The 18,377-nt window shown below is 43.4% G+C and overlaps 1 protein-coding gene across 1 annotated transcript in view; it reads left to right on the top strand.

Moving 5' to 3' along the window:
- Positions 1 to 18,377, top strand: part of CLVS2 (clavesin 2) — a 135,818-nt gene that overhangs the window by 84,563 nt on the left and 32,878 nt on the right. Inside the window, exon 3 of the mRNA XM_075339999.1 lies at positions 16,956 to 17,066. Within this exon, the coding sequence (XP_075196114.1) occupies positions 16,956 to 17,066 (111 nt within the window). The remainder of the gene's footprint in view (positions 1 to 16,955; positions 17,067 to 18,377) is intronic.

Raw genomic sequence — 18,377 nt, 5'->3', positions numbered from 1 at the left:
CTTTGTATTTAGCCAAAAAAAAATGAAAAAAAAAAGACGTAGGGTTCCCCCAATTTTTGTAGCCAGCTAGGGTAAAGCAGACGGCTGCAGCCTGCAGACCACAGCTGGCAACCTTACCTTGGCTGGTAATCCAAAACTGAGGGCACCCCACGCTGTTATTTTAAATAAATAAATAATTTAAAAAAAAAACACGTAGGGGTCCCCCAAAACTGGATCACCAGCCAAGGTAAAGCAGACAGCTGGGGCCTGATATTCTCAGACTAGGGAGGTCCATGGTTATTGGACTCTCCCCAGCCTAAAAATAGCAGGCCGCAGCCGCCCCAGAAGTGGCGCATCCATTAGATGCGCCAATCCTGGTGCTTCGCCCCAGCTCATCCCGCGCCCTGGTGCGGTGGCAAACGGGGTAATATATGGGGTTAATACCAGATGTGTAATGTCACCTGGCATCAAGCCCTGGGGTTGGTGAGGTCAGGCGTCTATCAGATACCCGACATCACCAACCCAGTCAGTAATAAAAAAAAATAGACGACAAACACATTTTTATTTGAAAAAACACTCCCCAAAACATTCCCTCTTTAACCAATTTATTAGATTGAAAAATAAATCCAGGTCTGCTGTAATCCAAGGGGTTGCCATGACGATCCACACTGTCCCAGTCAATGAAGAGCAGGATGTTCCCCATTGGCTGGGAGAGCAATGCAGTGACCTGAGCTAACATCAATGGGTCAGCCCAGGTCACTGCAGGGGGGTGACAAGTGCTGCTGTCAGCGAGGTACATTACCTGCGCTGATCTCCAGCACTGCCGACAGCCCCTGTCACTGAGTTCAATGACCGGCGCCTTCCCCTCAAGTATCGCGAGAGGTCCGTGACGTCACCGCTAGTCAGTCTCGGGTCGGAAGCGAGAGGTGATGTGACAAGCGGCGGCGGCCATGGACCATGGAGGAAAGTGACAGCGCTGAGGTCGGGATGGCGGGACTTCATCACCGCAGGTAAGCCGAGCGGGGGGGGGCTTTGTGTGTGTGTGTATGTATGTGTACGTGTGTGTGTGTACATGCCGCGGGCAGGAGGGGGCGGAGCGAGCTGAGCGGGAAAGTGTGGGCTTCCTGCACGTAACTAAGATAAACATCGGGTTACTAACCAAAGCGCTTTGGTTGGATACCCGATGTTTATCTTGGTTACCAGCTTGTGGCAGGCTGCCAGCGATGGCTCCTGCACACTGTAGCTGTAAAAAGCCCTGCTTTTTGCTGCTAGAACCGTTCTCGAACGTATCTAGAACTATCGAGCTTTTGCAAAAAGCTCGAGTTCTAGTTCGATCTCGAACAGCCCCAAAAATCACTCGAGCTTAGAACTGGAGAACCTCGAACCGCGAACCGCGCTCAACTCTAGTTATGATTAAAAATAGATGTTTTTTTTTTGTTTTTTTTTTAAATGAGGGCATAAGGAATAGTCATTGGATTTGAAACAATTTTCATTAACCCAAATTTTACTCACCCATGTAATTAATCTAAAAATCCTTTATTGATACATCAATTCAAAGAGGTATACAGTACAGATCAAAAGTTTTATTTATTTTCAGGACTCTGAAAACTGTAGATTCACATTGAAGGCATGAAAACTATGAACTAAAACATGTGGAATGAAATACTTAAAAAAGTGTGAAACAACTGAAAATATGTCTTATATTCTAGGTTCTTCAAAGTCGCCACCTTTTGCTTTCATTACTACTTTGGACACTCTTGGCATTCTCTTGATGAGTTTCAAGAGGTAGTCACCGGAAATAGTTTTCAAACAGTCTTGAAGGAGTGCCCAGAGATGCTTAGCGCTTGTTGGCCCTTTTGCCTTCACTCTGCGGTCCAGCTCACCCCAAACTATCTTGATTGGGTTCAGGTCTGGTGACTGTGGAGACCAGGTTATCTGGCGTAGCACCCCATCACTCTCCTTCTTAGTCAAATAGCCCTTACACAGCCTGGAGGTGTGTTTGGTGTCATTGTCCTGTTGAAAAGTAAATGATGGTCCAACTAAATGCAAACTGGATAGAATAGCATGCCGCTGCAAGATGCTGTGGTAGGCATGCTGGTTCTGTATGCCTTCAATTTTGAATAAATCCCCAACAGTGTCACCAGCAAAGCACCCCCACACCATCACACCTCCTCCTCCATGCTTCACGGTGGGAACCAGCCATGTAGAGTCCATCCGTTCACCTTTTCTACAAAGACACGGTGGTTGGACCAAAAGATCTCAAATTTGGACTCATCAGACCAAAGCACAGATTTCCACTGGTGTAATGTCCATTCTTTGTATTCTTTGGCCCAAACAAGTCTCTTCTGCTTGTTGCCTGTCCTTAGCAGTGGTTTCCTAGCAGCTATTTTACCATGAAGGCCTGCTGCACAAAGTCTCCTCTGAACAGTTGTTCTAGAGATGACAAGGTGTGTCCAAACTTTTGATCTGTACTGTACATATTAAAACCATTTCAAAAGAGAAAATAGGGGCATGTGTAGGATGCAAAAAACAAACCCAGGGCACAATATAAAAATGTTGTTTGAATCAAACCATCACATTTGTTATAAATATAAGATGAAAATGTATGGCCACATAGAATCTAAATAACATTTATATAATAGATGGTAGTGTGATGCATAGGGTAAATAGGTAAATATATATACTGCTCAAAAAAATAAAGGGAACACTTAAACAACAAAATGGTATTTTAGTGTTCCCTTTATATTTTTGAGCAGTATATATACAGTTGAAACCAGATGTTTACATACACTATCTAAAAAGAAACATCTGCATGTTTTTCTCACTATCTGAAATGAAATCCGAATAAACCTCTCCCATTTTAGGTCAATTAGGAACCAAATTATTTATATTTTCCAAATGCCAGAATAACGAGAGAGAGAATGTTTTAAGGCATTTTTATTAGTGATGAGCGAGTACCAAAAAGCTCGGGTGCTCGAGGCTCGGGCCGAGCATCCCAAGATACTCGTGTACTCGGCCCGAGCACCGAGCCCAATGTTATCCTATGGGAGACCCGAGTATTTTTGTGAAATCACTCCCGGCAGCATGGAGAAACCAGAAAACTGTAAATTAAAAAAAAAACGTGCGTGTGTGTGTAAGCGTGCATATATATATACACGCGGAGTGGAGTGCGGGAGGGGCCGTAGCCGAGCGGGGAAGTGTCGGGCTAAAGGCACGGTCACGCTGTGCGGGCTGGCCAATCACTGCAATTCCACAACAGGGCTGTGGCATTGCAGTGGTCTGCCAGCCAATCCCTGCATAAGGGATGGCTGTAAAAAGAGCGCCAACATGAAGACCACGAGTACAGCACGAGTATCGCGAGATTACTCGGTCCCCGCCGAGTAGCCCGAGTACATTGATACTCGTGCGAGTACCGAGTAGTAACAAGCATACTCGCTCATCACTAATTTTTATTACTTTCTGCTAAGTCAAAAGTACTTTAATTTCATTAGTATTTGGTACCATTGCCCTTAAATTGCATGACTTCGGACAAACATTTTAGATATCCTTCCACAAGCTTCTCACAATAGTTGGTAGGAATTTGGGCCCATTCCTCCTGAGAGAACTGGTGTAACTGAGCCATGTTTGTAGGTCGCCTTTCTTGCTCCTGTCTTTTCAGCTTTGCCCATACATTTTCAATAAGATTGAGACCAGAACTTTGTGATGGCCACTCCAAAACATTGACTTTGTTATTCTTAAGCCACTTTTTAACCTGTTTGTCAGTATGCTTCGAGTCATTGTCCACTTGGCAATCTTTTCCACCCAAGCTTTAAGTTCCTGGCTAATGTCTTGATATGTTGCTTCAGCATTGCCACATAATCTTCTTTCCTCATGATGCCATCTATTTTGTGAAGTGCACCAGTCCCTCCTGCAGCAAAACAACCCCAAAACATGATGCTGCAACCCTCCTGTTTTACAGTTGTGATGGTGTTGTTAGGCTTCAAAGCTACTCCCTTGCTCTTCCAAACGTAACGATGGTCATTATGGCCAAACAGTTCAATTTTAGATTTCGCACACCACAGGACGTCTCCAAAAATTAAAGTCTTTGTTCCTGTGTGTATTTGCAAATATTAATCTGACTTTCTTATTACTTTTGGAGTAATTGCTTCTTCCTGGTAGAGGGCCCTTTCAGCCAATGTTGATACAGTACTAGTTTCACTGTGGATAATGACACAATCTTACCAGCTTCCACCAGCATCTTCACAAGGTCTTTTGCTTTTATTCTTGGTCTGATATGCACATGTCTGACTAAAGCATGTTTACCTCTGGTACACAGAACCTGTCTCCTTCCTGAGTGGTATGATGGCTAGAAATTCCCATCTTGTATGTGCTTGCGTATAATTGTTTGTAAAGATGAATGAGGTAACTTCAGGTGTCTGGAAATTGCACCCAAGGATGAACCAGACATTCTCTTCCTGAGATTTTCGCTAATTTCTTTTTACTTTTCCATGATGCTACACAAAGAAGCAAGTGTTTCAGGTGTGCATTAAAACACATCAACAGGTATGTCTCTAATTAACTCAGATGTTGCCAATAAACCTATCAGAAGCTTTCAAAGACATAACATCATCATATGGGCTGTTCCATATTGTTTATGAGCAGAGTACTCTTAGGGGTACTTTGCACACTACGACATCGCAGCTGCGATGTTGGTGGGGTCAAATCGAAAGTGACGCACATCCGGCGTCGCTGTCGACATCGGAGTGTGTAAATCGTTTTTGATACGATTAACGAGCGCAAAAGCGTCGAAATCGTATCATTGGTGTAGTGTCGGTTATTTCCTTAATTTCGGAAGGATCGATGTTACGATGTTGTTCCTAGTTCCTCGCTGTGTGTGAATGCGCAGGAGCGAGGAACATCACCTTACCTGTGTCCCGGCTGCAATGAGGAAGGAAGGAGGTGGGCGGGATGTTTACGTCCTGCTCATCTCCGCCCCCCTGCTTCTATTGGCCGCCTGCCGTGTGATGACGCACGACCCACCCCCTTAGGAAGGAGGCGGTTTGCTGACCAGAGCAACGTCGCAGGGCAGGTAAGTGCATGTGAAGCTGCCGTAGCGATAATGTTCGCTATGGCAACTATCACAAGATATCGCAGCTGCGATGGGGGCGGGGACTATCGCGCTCGGCATCGCTACCATCGGCTTGCGATGTCGTAGTGTGCAAAGTACCCCTAAGTGTATGTAACCTTTTGACTTTTCAGAAAGTAACAAAAATGCCTTTCTCATTCTCTCTCATTATTCTGGCATTTGGCAAATATAAATAATTTTGGTTCCTAATTGTCTTAACATAGGAAAGGTTTATTCTGATTTCATATCAGATAGTGAGAAAAACATGCATATGTGTCTTTTTAGATTTTGTATGTAAACGTCTGGTTGATATTTAAACTTCTAGCTTCAAACATATACATAATATATATGTAAAAGTAAACAGGGTGTTTAACCCCTTAACGACCACTGGCAGTAATATTACGTCCTAGCGGTCATAATGTTACTGCCCGCTGTCTGCCGGCGGCAGCATGCCACGATTGGCGCACATCTCAGCTGATTTTCACAGCTAAGATGTGTGCCGGCTAGGCACGAGCAGAATCGTTATCTGCTTGTGCCGTTTAACCCCTTAAATAGCGCTGTCAATATGTGACAGCGCCATTATAACGGCATTGGCGGTAAAATTTTACTTACCGGCCGATACCATAAGTCACGTGGTGTGATCACGTGACTTCCGGTGGTTGTCATGGTAGCACAGGGTCATGTGATAACTCCTGTACTACACATGAATTACTTTCAGTTTCACTCGGCTCGGAGCCGAGTGAAGCAGAAAGTGATTGTATCTGCTGTTTACAGCTGTGTAGCTGTGATCAGCAGATAGGGCAGAGCTATCAGATTGCTGATTGCTATAACCCCCTAGGGGGACTGGTAAAATAAAAAAAGTAAAAAAAAAAGTTTTAAAAAATTAAAAAAACAAAAAAATCTAGAAGTTCAAATCACCCCCTAAAGGGTTAAAAAAAAAATAAAAAAAATATACACATATTTGGTATCGCCACGTTCAGAAACACCCTATCTATCAAACTATAAAATCAATTAATCTGATCAGTAAACGGCGTAGTGGCAAAAAAATTCCAGATACCAAAATAATGTTTTTTTGTCTCCACAACTTTTGCGCAAAATGCAATTACAGGCAATCAAAATGTAGCATCTGCGCAAAAATGGTACTGTTAAAAATGTCAGCTCCAGATGCAAAAAAAAAGCCATTACTGAGCTATAAATCCAGAAAAATGAGAACCCTACGGGTCACGGAATATGGCATAAAATGTGCGCCACTTTTTTCGAACAAACGATTTTTTTTTTTTTTTAACCCTTTATCTAAAAGCAATGTCTGGTGTCTATAACCTCGCACTGACCTGTGGCATCACACCCACACATCAGTTTTACCATATAATGAACACAGTGAATAAAATGTCTCAAAAACAATAGTGCTATCGCACTTTTTTTGCAATTTTTCGGTATTTGGAATTTTTGCTGTTTTTCAGTACACTATATGGTAAAACTTATGGTTTCATTTAAAAGTACAGCTCGTTCCGCAAAAAATGAGCCCTCATATGGCAAGATTGACTGAAAAATAAAAAAGTTACATCTCTCAGAAGAAGAATGGCGAAAAAAAACCTGGATAGCGAAAAATCGGCCGGTCGTGAAGGGGTTAAGGTGTGAAAGTAAGGGAGTCTCACAAAGGGAGAACTAAACCAGAGCAAACAGATGAGCAGACTAAGCTGCAAACTAAGCTGCAAAATCAAATACCAACCTTACATAACCATATGTTTCATACACTTGTGAACAATGCAGGAGCGTAATTACCATGTGAATGTGCCTAAAGCATGCCCAGGGGCTATTTGACTCTCATATTGACACTGAAACGAAATAGGTTATTATTATCTACCTCTTTAGCATTTACTGCTGTCTAAAATGCATGCAAAATGCAAGCAAAAACGCTATAAAAACACAACAAATCCACAATCATTATTATACCTGTGTTTTTTTAGTTTTGACTGATTTCATTGAAGTTAATGGGTGCAAAAACGCTGAAATAATTGACATGCTGCAGATTATTTTCTGCACCAAATCTGCAAGTCACAAATAAGCAAAGTGTGCATAACACATCAGGATTCTCATTTACTCTGCTGGCATCAGGACTCCCTTCGTGTTTTGATACAAATGTGCACTCAAAGAAATAAATAAATGTGATAAAATTGAAACATGTGTACACAGCCTTACTTTTCTTCAGCCTGTGCACCAAATATCCATTCTATTAAACCTCATGTAGACACAAATAGAGATGAGCGGTTTGGTGGTTGGGGTGCAGACGTTTATTGAAAAACACAGTTCGGGTTCTGAGTTTGGGTGCTTTATGTGCGAACATCACTTTTGCAAGCATTTCTGTGCTCAGATACAGCATCTCTGTGCTCGGATACACTTGGTGCTCAGGTCTGTGCAAGCCGCCTGCGGTGTTTGAACGGCTCTCACCGGGGTTAACAACAGCATGATCGGATGTAGTGTGCACCCGAAAAAAAAATGGAAAAACCTTGCCCACCTGCCCACAGAAGTGATCTGTTTATTAGAGAGGAGCCACCCCCTAGCGTTCGAGTTTGGTTTGGTTCGTCGAACAGAGGCTCCATTCGACGAACGTTCGACGAACCGTTCGACGCACCACTCGAACCCCAAAGAAAACAATGGCAGCCAAACACAAACACATAAAACCACATAGAAAACACCTTCACAGGTGTCAAAAAGATGACAAACAACTCCCAAGACACCAAAAACACATGGGAAAGTGACAAGGACATATACTCATGCGAAAACAAAAGAGCTGGATGAGTAAAAAGAGGAGTGGACACAGATATAGGCATGCCATGCCCTTCTAAAATCATGTAAAACACAGCAAGGGGACTCCAAGCAGAGTCTCCCTTTTTTCCAAAAATTGGGCCACACACACCACTTCAGTGGCATCACTTGTGCCCCAGTTCCAAACTGGATGTGTTGATTTGCATCAAGCACATTCAAAAATATGCCAGCCTTTACTCTCCCCAGGATGACACCGGGGTAGGTAGCAAAGTCCTTGCTGATCCATGACTTGTTCATCTTGATGAACGTTAGTCTGTCCACATTGTCACTGGACAGACGCGTTTGCTTATCTGTCAGCACACACACAGCAGCACTGAAGATGCGTTCAGTGACAACGCTGGCTGCGGGACACGACAAGATCTCCAAGGCGTAAGTGGCAAGCTCAGGCCATTTTTCAAGATTGGAAGCCCAAAATGAGCAAGGCTCCAGTTGCACAGTTATGGCATCGATGTTCATTTGGAGATACTCCTGTATCATCCTCTCCAGCGGTTGACTATGTGTCAGACTTCTTGTCTCTTGTGGCCTTGCAAAGGATGGCCTAAAAAAATTATGAAACAATTCCATAAAATTGCTGTTACCACCAGATACGGTGTTGCTGGTACGGTTTGACTGATGATGACGAGACAGTCCCATGTTTGGTAAGTTACAACTGGGAGATTCACTCTGTGCACCACTGGTGTTTTGTGAAAAAGCCGAGCTAAGATTGCGTAACAGCTTCTGCTGATACTCCTGCATACGTGTGTCCCTTTCTATGGCTGGAAGTGGCCTGACTCCGAAAAGTGTTTAGAGTGATCTCCAGTATGTAAATGACTGAAATCGTGATGCTGATAATGGCATTGTCAGCACTAAACATATTCATCACCATGTCGAAACTGTGCCGAAGGGTGCATAGGTCCTTGATCAGAGACCACTCCAGCAGCGTGATCTTCCCCACCTCTACATCTCGTTGGCCCAGGCTATACGTCATGACGTATTGCACCAGTGCTCGGCAGTGCTGCCAAAGTCGCTGCAACATGTGGAGAATCGAATTCCAGCATGTCAGCACATCGCATTTCAGGCGATTAACCGGCAGGCCGAAAGACTACTGTAGCGATGCAAGTTGATCAGCTGCGCCGGTTGAACGGCGGAAGTGAGCAGAGAGTGACCGTGCCCTGTGCAGAAGCCCATCTAGGCCGGGATAGTGGGTTAAAAATTAGTGGACAACAAGGTTCAACACGTGAGCCATACAAGGCACGTGTGTCACCTTGCCCCAGCGTAGGTCCGCACCCAGGTTTGCAGCATTGTTGCACACGGCCTTCCCAGGCTGCAGGATGAGTGGAGACAACCATTTACTAAACTTTCTCTCCAGAGCTGACCAGAATTCCTCAGCTGTGTGACTCTTATTTCCCAGACATTTCAACGTAAATATCGCCTGATGCCGTTGAGCTCTGCTGCCAGCATAGTAAGGAGGTGTGCGGGATTCCTTGTGCACAGTTAAAATGCGTGTGGCCTGACCAGGCAGGCTTGCGGCGGAGGTGGAGGACAGGACTCAGACGGGGTTGAGGAGGCAGAAGCAGTGGAGGACCTTCAACATACAGAGGATTGACGCACAAGTCGTGGGGACTGCAAGACTTGTACAGAAGACCCTTCTTCATCTCGCACCATAGTTACCCAGTGCCCAGTCAGTGACATGTAACGCCCCTGTCCATGCTTACTGGTCCAAGTATCGGTGGTGAAATGCACCCTGTCACACACAGAGTTTCTCAAGGAAGCGGTGATGTTGTGTGCGACATGCTGGTGTAGCGCAGGCACACCTTTCTTGGAGAAGTAGTGGTGACTGGGCATCTGGTACTGGGGCACTGCGATGGACATAAGGTCTCAAAAATCCTCTGTGTCCACTAGGCAGAAAGGCAGCATTTCTGTAGCCAACAGCTTGCAGAGGGTGAAAGTCAACTCTTAGCTTTGTCATGGCTTGGAGGAATAGCCTTTTTAATTTTCCACATCTGAGGGACTGAGATCTGGCTGTTGTGCGGAGACGGTGTGGAGTAGGGTGTCCCTGGAAAACTGCTGGTCTGTGAGGAAAGTGCAGGCGGAGATATGATATTGCCTTCATCCAAAGTTGGTGCTCTCGATGTCTGAGAGAGCTCTACAACAGCACCTGTTTCCCCTCCCAAAACAACTTATGACCTGCCAAGCAAACTGCCTGTTACAGTTAAAGTGGAAGGTCTGCATAGAAAAACGTGTGACAGCTGTCCCCACAATCTTAGAGGATGAAGAGCGCGCGGATGCACTTGAAGGGGCAGACGGTAGTTGGCATGCTCTGCTAGGCCGCATTGTAGCACAGTGAGCTTCCCACTGGGACTTATGCTTGTTATTCATGTGACGGTTCATGGACGAAGTAGTCAAACTAGTGAGTTTTTGGCCTCTACTTACAGATTGGTGACAAAGCCTACAGATCACATGAGTTGGGTGATCCTTTACGATGTCAAAAAAGGACCAGGCAATGCAACTATTAGAGCCCATGCAACCTGCAGAGCCACCTCGACTTGTGCTCAGAGGCAGAGTTGTGGCTGAGGATGCAGTTGTTGACGTGCTTCCAGTTCTCCATTTTTGTCCAAGAAGACGCAAGCTAATATCGTCGTCAGTCTCATCCTCCTCCACTGCCTCTGCTGACCTCGGAGTGCCTGACTGTGGGTTGACAGTAAGTGGGATCTAGAACTTCATGATCAACCGTTGTGTTTGCACGCCCCTCGCCCTCAGACCTAACCTCTTCCTGCCCTGACTGAATAGTTAAGTTGTCATTCCAATCAGGTATCTGAATCTCATCGTCATCAGTATATTCCTCATTGTCTCCACCAAGAGGTGTTACAGTGAATGAGGGCCTACATTATGCTCAGAAACTTGGTCATCAGGGCCTGAATGAGACTCACAAAGCTTCTGGGCATCACTGCAGACCTTTTCCTGGTCTTTACTCACTGTAGCTTGGGAGCAGACGTCTGATTCCCAGGCTATAGTGTGACTGAACAGCTCTGCAGACTCACCCATCTGTTACAACATACTCTGCAGGGCGGGTGGAGACTTGAGAGCTGGGAGAAAGCAAGTGCGATTGGGGTGACAACTCAGAGAACTGTTGTTTTTTGAATGTTGAAGTTGAGGTGGAGGAGAGGCCACATGTTGGAACACTTGAGATCCATTCAAGCATGTTATTTTTTTTGCATCATCTACCTTTGTTACAGTAGTTTGGTTCCGTAAAAAAGGGAGCACATCAGATTGTCCACGGAAAGTAGTAGACATCTTACTTTTACTTGAAGATGGCCATTCTTCAGCAGATGTTACTGTAGCTTTACCAACTCCCCCATGGACACAAACTTTTTTTCCCTTTCCAACACGCCTGTTCCCCTTTCCACCAGCATCTGTCCTTTTGCCACTCATTTTGTTTGTTACCAGATTGGACACTTAAAATGTCATAGCAAAAATGGAGAGGTGGTGTACAATGCAGAGGTGGTCTAGCTTTATTGACAGCTGAAGAACCAACACTGACTATCCCTGACAATGCATATATGGCCCTAAAACTGGCAGAACTGTTTGCTATTAAAATTGCGTAGCAAAAGTGGGCAGGTGTGTAGAATGCAGAGGTGGTGTACCTTGCTTGGCACCAGAGGAACACTAAGTTAGTATCCCAGACACTTTTAGTATGCCACTAAGTGTCAGCACTGTTTGCTATAAAAATTGCATAGCAAAAATGGACAGGTGTGTAGAATGCAGAGGTGGTACCTTGCTTGGCACCAGAGGAACACTAAGTTAGTATCCCAGACACTTTTAGTATGCCACTAAGTGTCAGCACTGTTTGCTATAAAAAGTGCGTAGCAAAAACGGGCAGGTGTGTAGAATGCACAGGTGCTGTAGGTAGCAGGACAGCAAAGGAAGCTTCAGTTTCTATCCCTGCCAAAGAAAAAATGCAGCAAGGAATTGCCTGAGCTGATGTAGCCAGACGCTGTTATCTAAAGCCCTGCACGGCGTTGGCACGGACCTGCCTAGCAACAATGCCTATGATCGGCTGTAATGTAGCCCTGAAAAGGGCTGAAATTACAAGTAGTCCCTAATCCATAAAGCACTGTGTAGATTGCACTGTATGTCTATAACGCACACAGCAGCAGCAGCAGCAGGAGCGGGAGCGGTGACTGTCATCCACCCGCAGCAGAGAGATAATGGCGGCGATGGGGAAAATGGCCGGGTCTTTTAGGGCAAAGACATGTGACATACACAGCCTATGACCCATGCCCTTGCTTGTCTGGCAAAAATCCACTTTGCTGTGTGTGTGTCTGTGATTGGCTGACAGCCTGGCCCGCCCCACTGTACGCACGGTTAGGAAAAAAAATAAAAATGGCGATCGCCGTTCCTTCAGCACTCAGCAGCAGCACTGATCTAAACCCCGTCCCCCCCGCACACTATACTCTGAATTTTGATAATATCATGATTCACAGTGAATTACACTATTACAGTGAGAAGCCAGCTAGTAACTAGCTACGCTTTTTGTTGATCGAACCGTTCTCGAACGTAACTCGAACTGCCGAACTTTTACCAAATCTTTAAGTTCGTCGAACGACTCGAACACCCCCCAAAATCACTCGAACATGAAATTGGTGAACCTCGAACATCGCTCATCTCTACTGTTTATGGCTGGCTGCATGTGGGCGAACACCCGAACTGCCCAATTTGTGACTTCCATTGGGGTTCAGGTCAAGTTTGGGTTCCAAACCAAACTTAATTTGAAGTTTGTCTGAACCTGCTGAACCAAATTTCCACGTCTCCGCTCATCTCAAGACAAAAGATTTCCCTAACTTGCAAGCAAACTCAGCTTAGTCTCTCCTGCTCAACATTAACTACACTGATCGAGAGAGAAACTATGCAGCTACTTTGAGCTGCATTCTGTTGAAAGGTACCCTTGCTGGGTAGTAATTTTGCCAGCTCATAAAATTGCAAAACTTGAAAATGTACCTGGTCATAGACAGGGGTATGTCACCTGGTCTTGAATTGGTTAATGCATTATAATTCACTATTAAACTAATTATACAAAACAAATTAAATTACTATAACTTGGCTGAACAGAGAATTTGACAGATATAAGTGATAGTGAGAGTAAATGTGTATTTTTTATGTAACAAAATAATGATTTTCTAATGATGGAAATCTGGTTTAGCCATAAGAGGATTTGCTATGTATGTTTTGGAACGTACAAATGCTACTTTCTTATATAGCCACTTACATCGTAAAAGTAGATAATGTAATTGAAATAGTGCTTGGACATATTAAACATGATGGGATTTAGTTTGTCATTTTGATGGATTATCGATTTCCAAGGAAAGTCACAATTACTTAGTGACCTTTTTCCTCCCATCTTCTAATAGTTATGTCAGCTATCAATTAAGCCTAGTAAGTGACAGTCTCATGCAAGCGTGTTCTGCTGAGTAAAGCCTTGATGACTGTCATATGTTTCAATAGTTCCCCTGGCATCCCTCAAACCATTTATAAGGTAAAGGAATCTCCATATTTGTTAATTACAGAGGGCAAATATTTTCTGCCACGTAGAACCCACAGCATTTTGGATTAGCATCATTTTTTTTATTTAAATATTTAGATATGTTTCCCTAGTTTGTTTTTTTTAATATGACAGAAAAAAATCATTAGGTTGCACTTAGTTATTTAAAAAAAAACCCACACCAATAGAAATGCCTTAAAAAACAATTACCATGGACATTTTTTGTGGGTATGGTGTCTTTTTTGTGTTTTTTGCTTCTAGTGTTTCCTCTGTTGACCTAGTAGTGCTGATTTGTAGGCACGATATGTAAATTCCCATTTTAGAAAACCATTGGACACTCATCTTCAATAGTCTGTTATCACTATACTCTAGAAGCTTACATCATTGTCATGGGGAAGTACGGATGGTACAGGGGCTCCTAGACAAACCCTAAGACTGGGGACCCTGTGCTGTCCCTTATCTCGATGGTAGACTTGAAGGTAGTCAGGATCAAGCCTCCAACGTGGCCCTGTCTCCTGTCGGGCTCTGACCTAATACCCCTGCACCCTCAACCCATGGCTGGGCAGGACACAAGTAATACACCTCCCACAAGACAAAGACAAAGGGGTAAAACTGAAACCCACAGTGCAAATGTCTACAGAGAAAAGACGAAAGATACTGGAAAGAATAAACCAAGGGGGAAGAAGAAAGTCTCACTGAGGGTAAAAATACTGTTTTTCGATGTAGTAGTGTGCCCCCCCCAAAACAAAATCTTGCCCTACCTCTCCCAGAAATGCCTCGATTATGGCTGGCTGTGTTTGGCCAGAGAGTCGACCTAGCCAATCATTGACTTGCATTATACCGTACTCGTTACTCAAGTTGAGCTCGTTGGAGAGTCCGATCTGCTCGACTCGAGTAGAGAACACTCAAGCATCTTTACGAGTACCAAGCATTGTACTGCTCGCCCATCACTAATCCACATGTATCGACTAACCACAAGACCACTCTAATACAAGATGCAAAATATATATGATTCCTAGAGGACACAATTATAGCAGGTGGCCCCTACCATGCAAGGTCAAATGTAGCACCAAATTCAAAAAATCAAACTCATTATAAATACATTTCTGTCAATATTCATCCATGACATGCCGTGCCCCTTTAGTTGGATTCTGGAGTATGCATATTGCATATTCACTATCACGTGAACGCCATTCCTTGCTCTGACACCTGCAAATCCTTACAGTGACAGTGCTCCAGGGCAAGAGACACACTTTATAAGCACTTTCCACGCTCAACAAAAGATGAGGGAGCTCAAAGGGCCAATGTCCGGAATGAATATGGAGGAAAATTTAATTCTTTACTTTTGTTAGACAGGTATAAGAGTAAATCTAAAGCGTTGCTGTGGCAATTTATCAAAGTGTCTCCGCCAGAAAGTTGGCATAAAACAGTTTGACAAGTTGCACATTTTTTGGGAAATGTAGAGTATTGTTCTTGGCATTTTCCTACCAGTTTCAAGCAGCTTCGCCAAAATTGATGGAAAATTAATGAAGGCAGGGTAGGGCTATACTTGTTTGTAAAATATATTGAAAATAGTAAAATAGTTTACTATAGAAATACAACTCCAGTCCCCAACTGGGGCAACATATCTGGTGAGGCCTTGTAGGGGGACACCACTGATAAGATACTTCAAATTAATTAAGTGGCATGCGTTTGTTAATTCAGCACATCTTATTCTTGCAAAGCGCTTGTCTTAAAGAATCGGAGCTGAAAGTGGTCATCTGGTCTAAAACCATAAGTCTGCAGTGACATAGAGTGAATCTTCACATTGCACACATTGTTTGCTGTGAGGATTTGTTGGTGTCAGAGCCAGGAAAGACAGTCATGTGGCCATGAGTATGCAATATGCATACTTCTGGCCAGAATTCAACTAGAAGGTGGCAGCCTTGTTCAATACATTTGCATTGAGTGAGTTTGTGCCCCTCTACTCTGATTGAATGACTGCAGACTTATACCAGACAACCCATTTAAAGGGTACTTTACACACTGCGATATCGGTACCGATATCGCCAGCGTGTGTACCCACCGCCATCGGTTGTGCGACACGGGCAAATCGCTGCTCGTGTCGCACAACATCGCCCGGACCCGTCACACTACTTACCTGCCCTGCAACGTCGCTGTGACTGGCGAACTGCCTCCTTTCTAAGGGGGCGGTTCGTTCAGTGTCACAGCGACGTCACAGCAGCGTCACTGAACTGCCGCCCAATAGAAGCGGAGGGGCGGAGATGAGCGGGACGAACATCCCGCCCACCTTCTGCCTTCTGCATTGTGGCCAGGAGGCAGGTAAGGAGAGCTTCCTCGTTCCTGCGGTGTCACACGGAGCGATGTGTGCTGCCGCAGGAACGAAGAACAACTTCATTACTGCTGCAGTAACGATATTTGAGAATGGACCACCATGTCACCGATGAGCGATTTTGCACGTTTTTGCGACGATGCAAAATCGCTCATTGGTGTCGCACGCAATGGCATTGCTAAAGCGACCGGATGTGCGTCACAAATTAAAGGCTAAGCCATGGACTCGAGTGAACCCTGTTATCACTGCGAACAAGTCCAAAAAAAGCCAAAAACTGCTGAGTGACGAGCACTGCAGTGAATACACCAGGAAGTTAATGATCAGACACGGAAGCAGAAGCGGCTGAGAGAAAGCAGGTCTGCAGGGCACGTCGCGGGACCAGTAAGTGTAATGACAATGTTTATTTTTAACTATATTCTTTATTTTACAGCATCCCCCGCCACATTCCATAACTGTAAAGTCTAAGCTCGGGGTTCGGACGCAAGTTCGCGTTGTCTCCTACCCCGAACATGGACTTTACAAAAAGCATGGACGAACCTCCTGATCCTGAACATTGGGGAGGGTTTGCCCATCACTAATAGAGAATAATTTCTCCGTAATTTCTTGAGATAAACCAAATGAACAGGCAAATTCAAAATTTTCCTGATCCGCTCATCTCTAATTGTCAGTCAGCTAGCTTTATGAATAAACGTTGCAATGTTCATATGGATTTTTCCCACAGGGAAGAATAGAATTGCTGGTTAAAGCTGACTGACTTATAAAGTGTCTTATTTTTACTCCCCTAGGACTTTGTGACTCAAGCCAATGCTAGTCCATTAATTACTATTTAAGGCTGTAGTTGAGAAAAATGTCTTTAATTACTGGCTTCAGTTTGTTTCGCACCCACTGCTCGTTATTTAGCTACAAAGAGCAGATGAAATGGACTAGATAAGACAAAAATAGCATTTATTTACACATAGTATGCACCATGCGGAAAGAAAACCCAAAGGCTAATATAAATTATACATTAAGCTAGATTTTCATTTGCAGCATTTTTGAAAACTGTTTTCAAAAAGCATATGCTGCTGACTGAAAAGTCACAGGGCCCTTGATTTCTCATTATCATGCCTAGTAGGTTAACCAGGTTGTTTTTTACAAATACTGTGTATTCTTTTAGTGTCTTGGTCTTTAGCTTACCATGTTTTTCTCTTTTACAGGACAGTTTTCCAGCTCGGTTTGGAGGAATCCATTTTGTCAATCAACCTTGGTACATCCATGCCCTTTATACAGTCATAAGGCCCTTCCTGAAAGAAAAGACACGGAAAAGGGTATACTTATTATCCAATGTAAAATATATTCACAAACATTAGATCAGATTGATATCTTTAACCCCTTAAGGATGAAGCCAATTTGGTACTGAATGCCCAACCATTTTTTGCAATTCTGACCAGTGTCACTTTTACAGGTTATAACTCTAGAACGCTTCCACGGTTCCTGGTGATTCTGACATTTTTTCATGACATATTGTTGTTCAGGATAGTTATAAATTTAGGACAACATTATTTGCTTTTATTTGTGGAAACAATCAGAAATTTGATGAAAATTTTGAAAATTTCGTAATTTTCGACATTCTTATTTTTAAGCCCTTATACCAGAGAGTTCTGTCACACAAAATAGTTAATAAATTACATTTACCACATGTCTACATCAGCGCAATTTTTGATACAAATTTTTTTGGGGTTATGAAGTTAGAAGGGTTCAAAGTTCATTATCAATTTCACATTTTTCCAACAAAATTTACAAAACCATTTATTAGGGACCATATCACATTTGGAGTGATTTTGAGAGGCCTAGGTGACAGAAAATACCCAAAAGTGACATCATTATAAAAACTGCACTCCTCAAAGAACTCAAAACCACATCTAAGAAATTTATTAACCCTTCAGGTGGTTCACAGGACCTAAAACGATGTGGAATGAAAAAAGAACAAAAATTATCATTTTACCTAAAAATATTTCTCTAGCCCCAATTTATTTACTTTTCTAGAAGAAATAACACAACAAAATTGAACCCAAAATTTGTTAGCCAATTTCTTTTGAGTGTGTTGATACATGTGGTCAGAAACCTCTGTTTGGACAAATGGGAGGTCTCAGAACAGAAGGAACGATATTTGAATTTTGGAACACAAATTTGTCTGAAATAGATTGCAGGCACCATATTGCATTTACCAGGTGCCAAAGAAACCTCCAAAAGTGACCCCATTTTGGAAGCTAGACCCCTCATGGATTTTATCGAGGGGTATAGTGAACATTTTGAGCCCACAGGTACTTCACAGAATTTGATAACATTAGACCGGCATATTGAAAATTTTCATTTTTTTTTTCACAAAAATGTTGATTTAGCACCAAATTTCTCACTTTTTTGAAAAGGAAGCACCAAAAAGTGGACCCCACTGGTTTTTATCCAATTCCTTATGAGCACAGGGATAGCTCACATGTGGTCAAAAACTTCTGTTTGGATAAATGGTAGGGCTCTGAATGGAAGGAGCACAATCTGAATTTTGGAAAAGTTGACATAAATTGCGGGCACCATGTCGCATTTGCAGGGTCCCTAGGGTACCTACACATCAGAAACCCCCA

This window comes from Anomaloglossus baeobatrachus, chromosome 3, assembly GCF_048569485.1.
Source record: "Anomaloglossus baeobatrachus isolate aAnoBae1 chromosome 3, aAnoBae1.hap1, whole genome shotgun sequence".
Taxonomy (NCBI): domain Eukaryota; kingdom Metazoa; phylum Chordata; class Amphibia; order Anura; family Aromobatidae; genus Anomaloglossus; species Anomaloglossus baeobatrachus.
The sequence above is the reverse complement of the archived record's forward strand: the minus strand, read 5'-3'. Positions and strand labels throughout refer to the sequence as shown.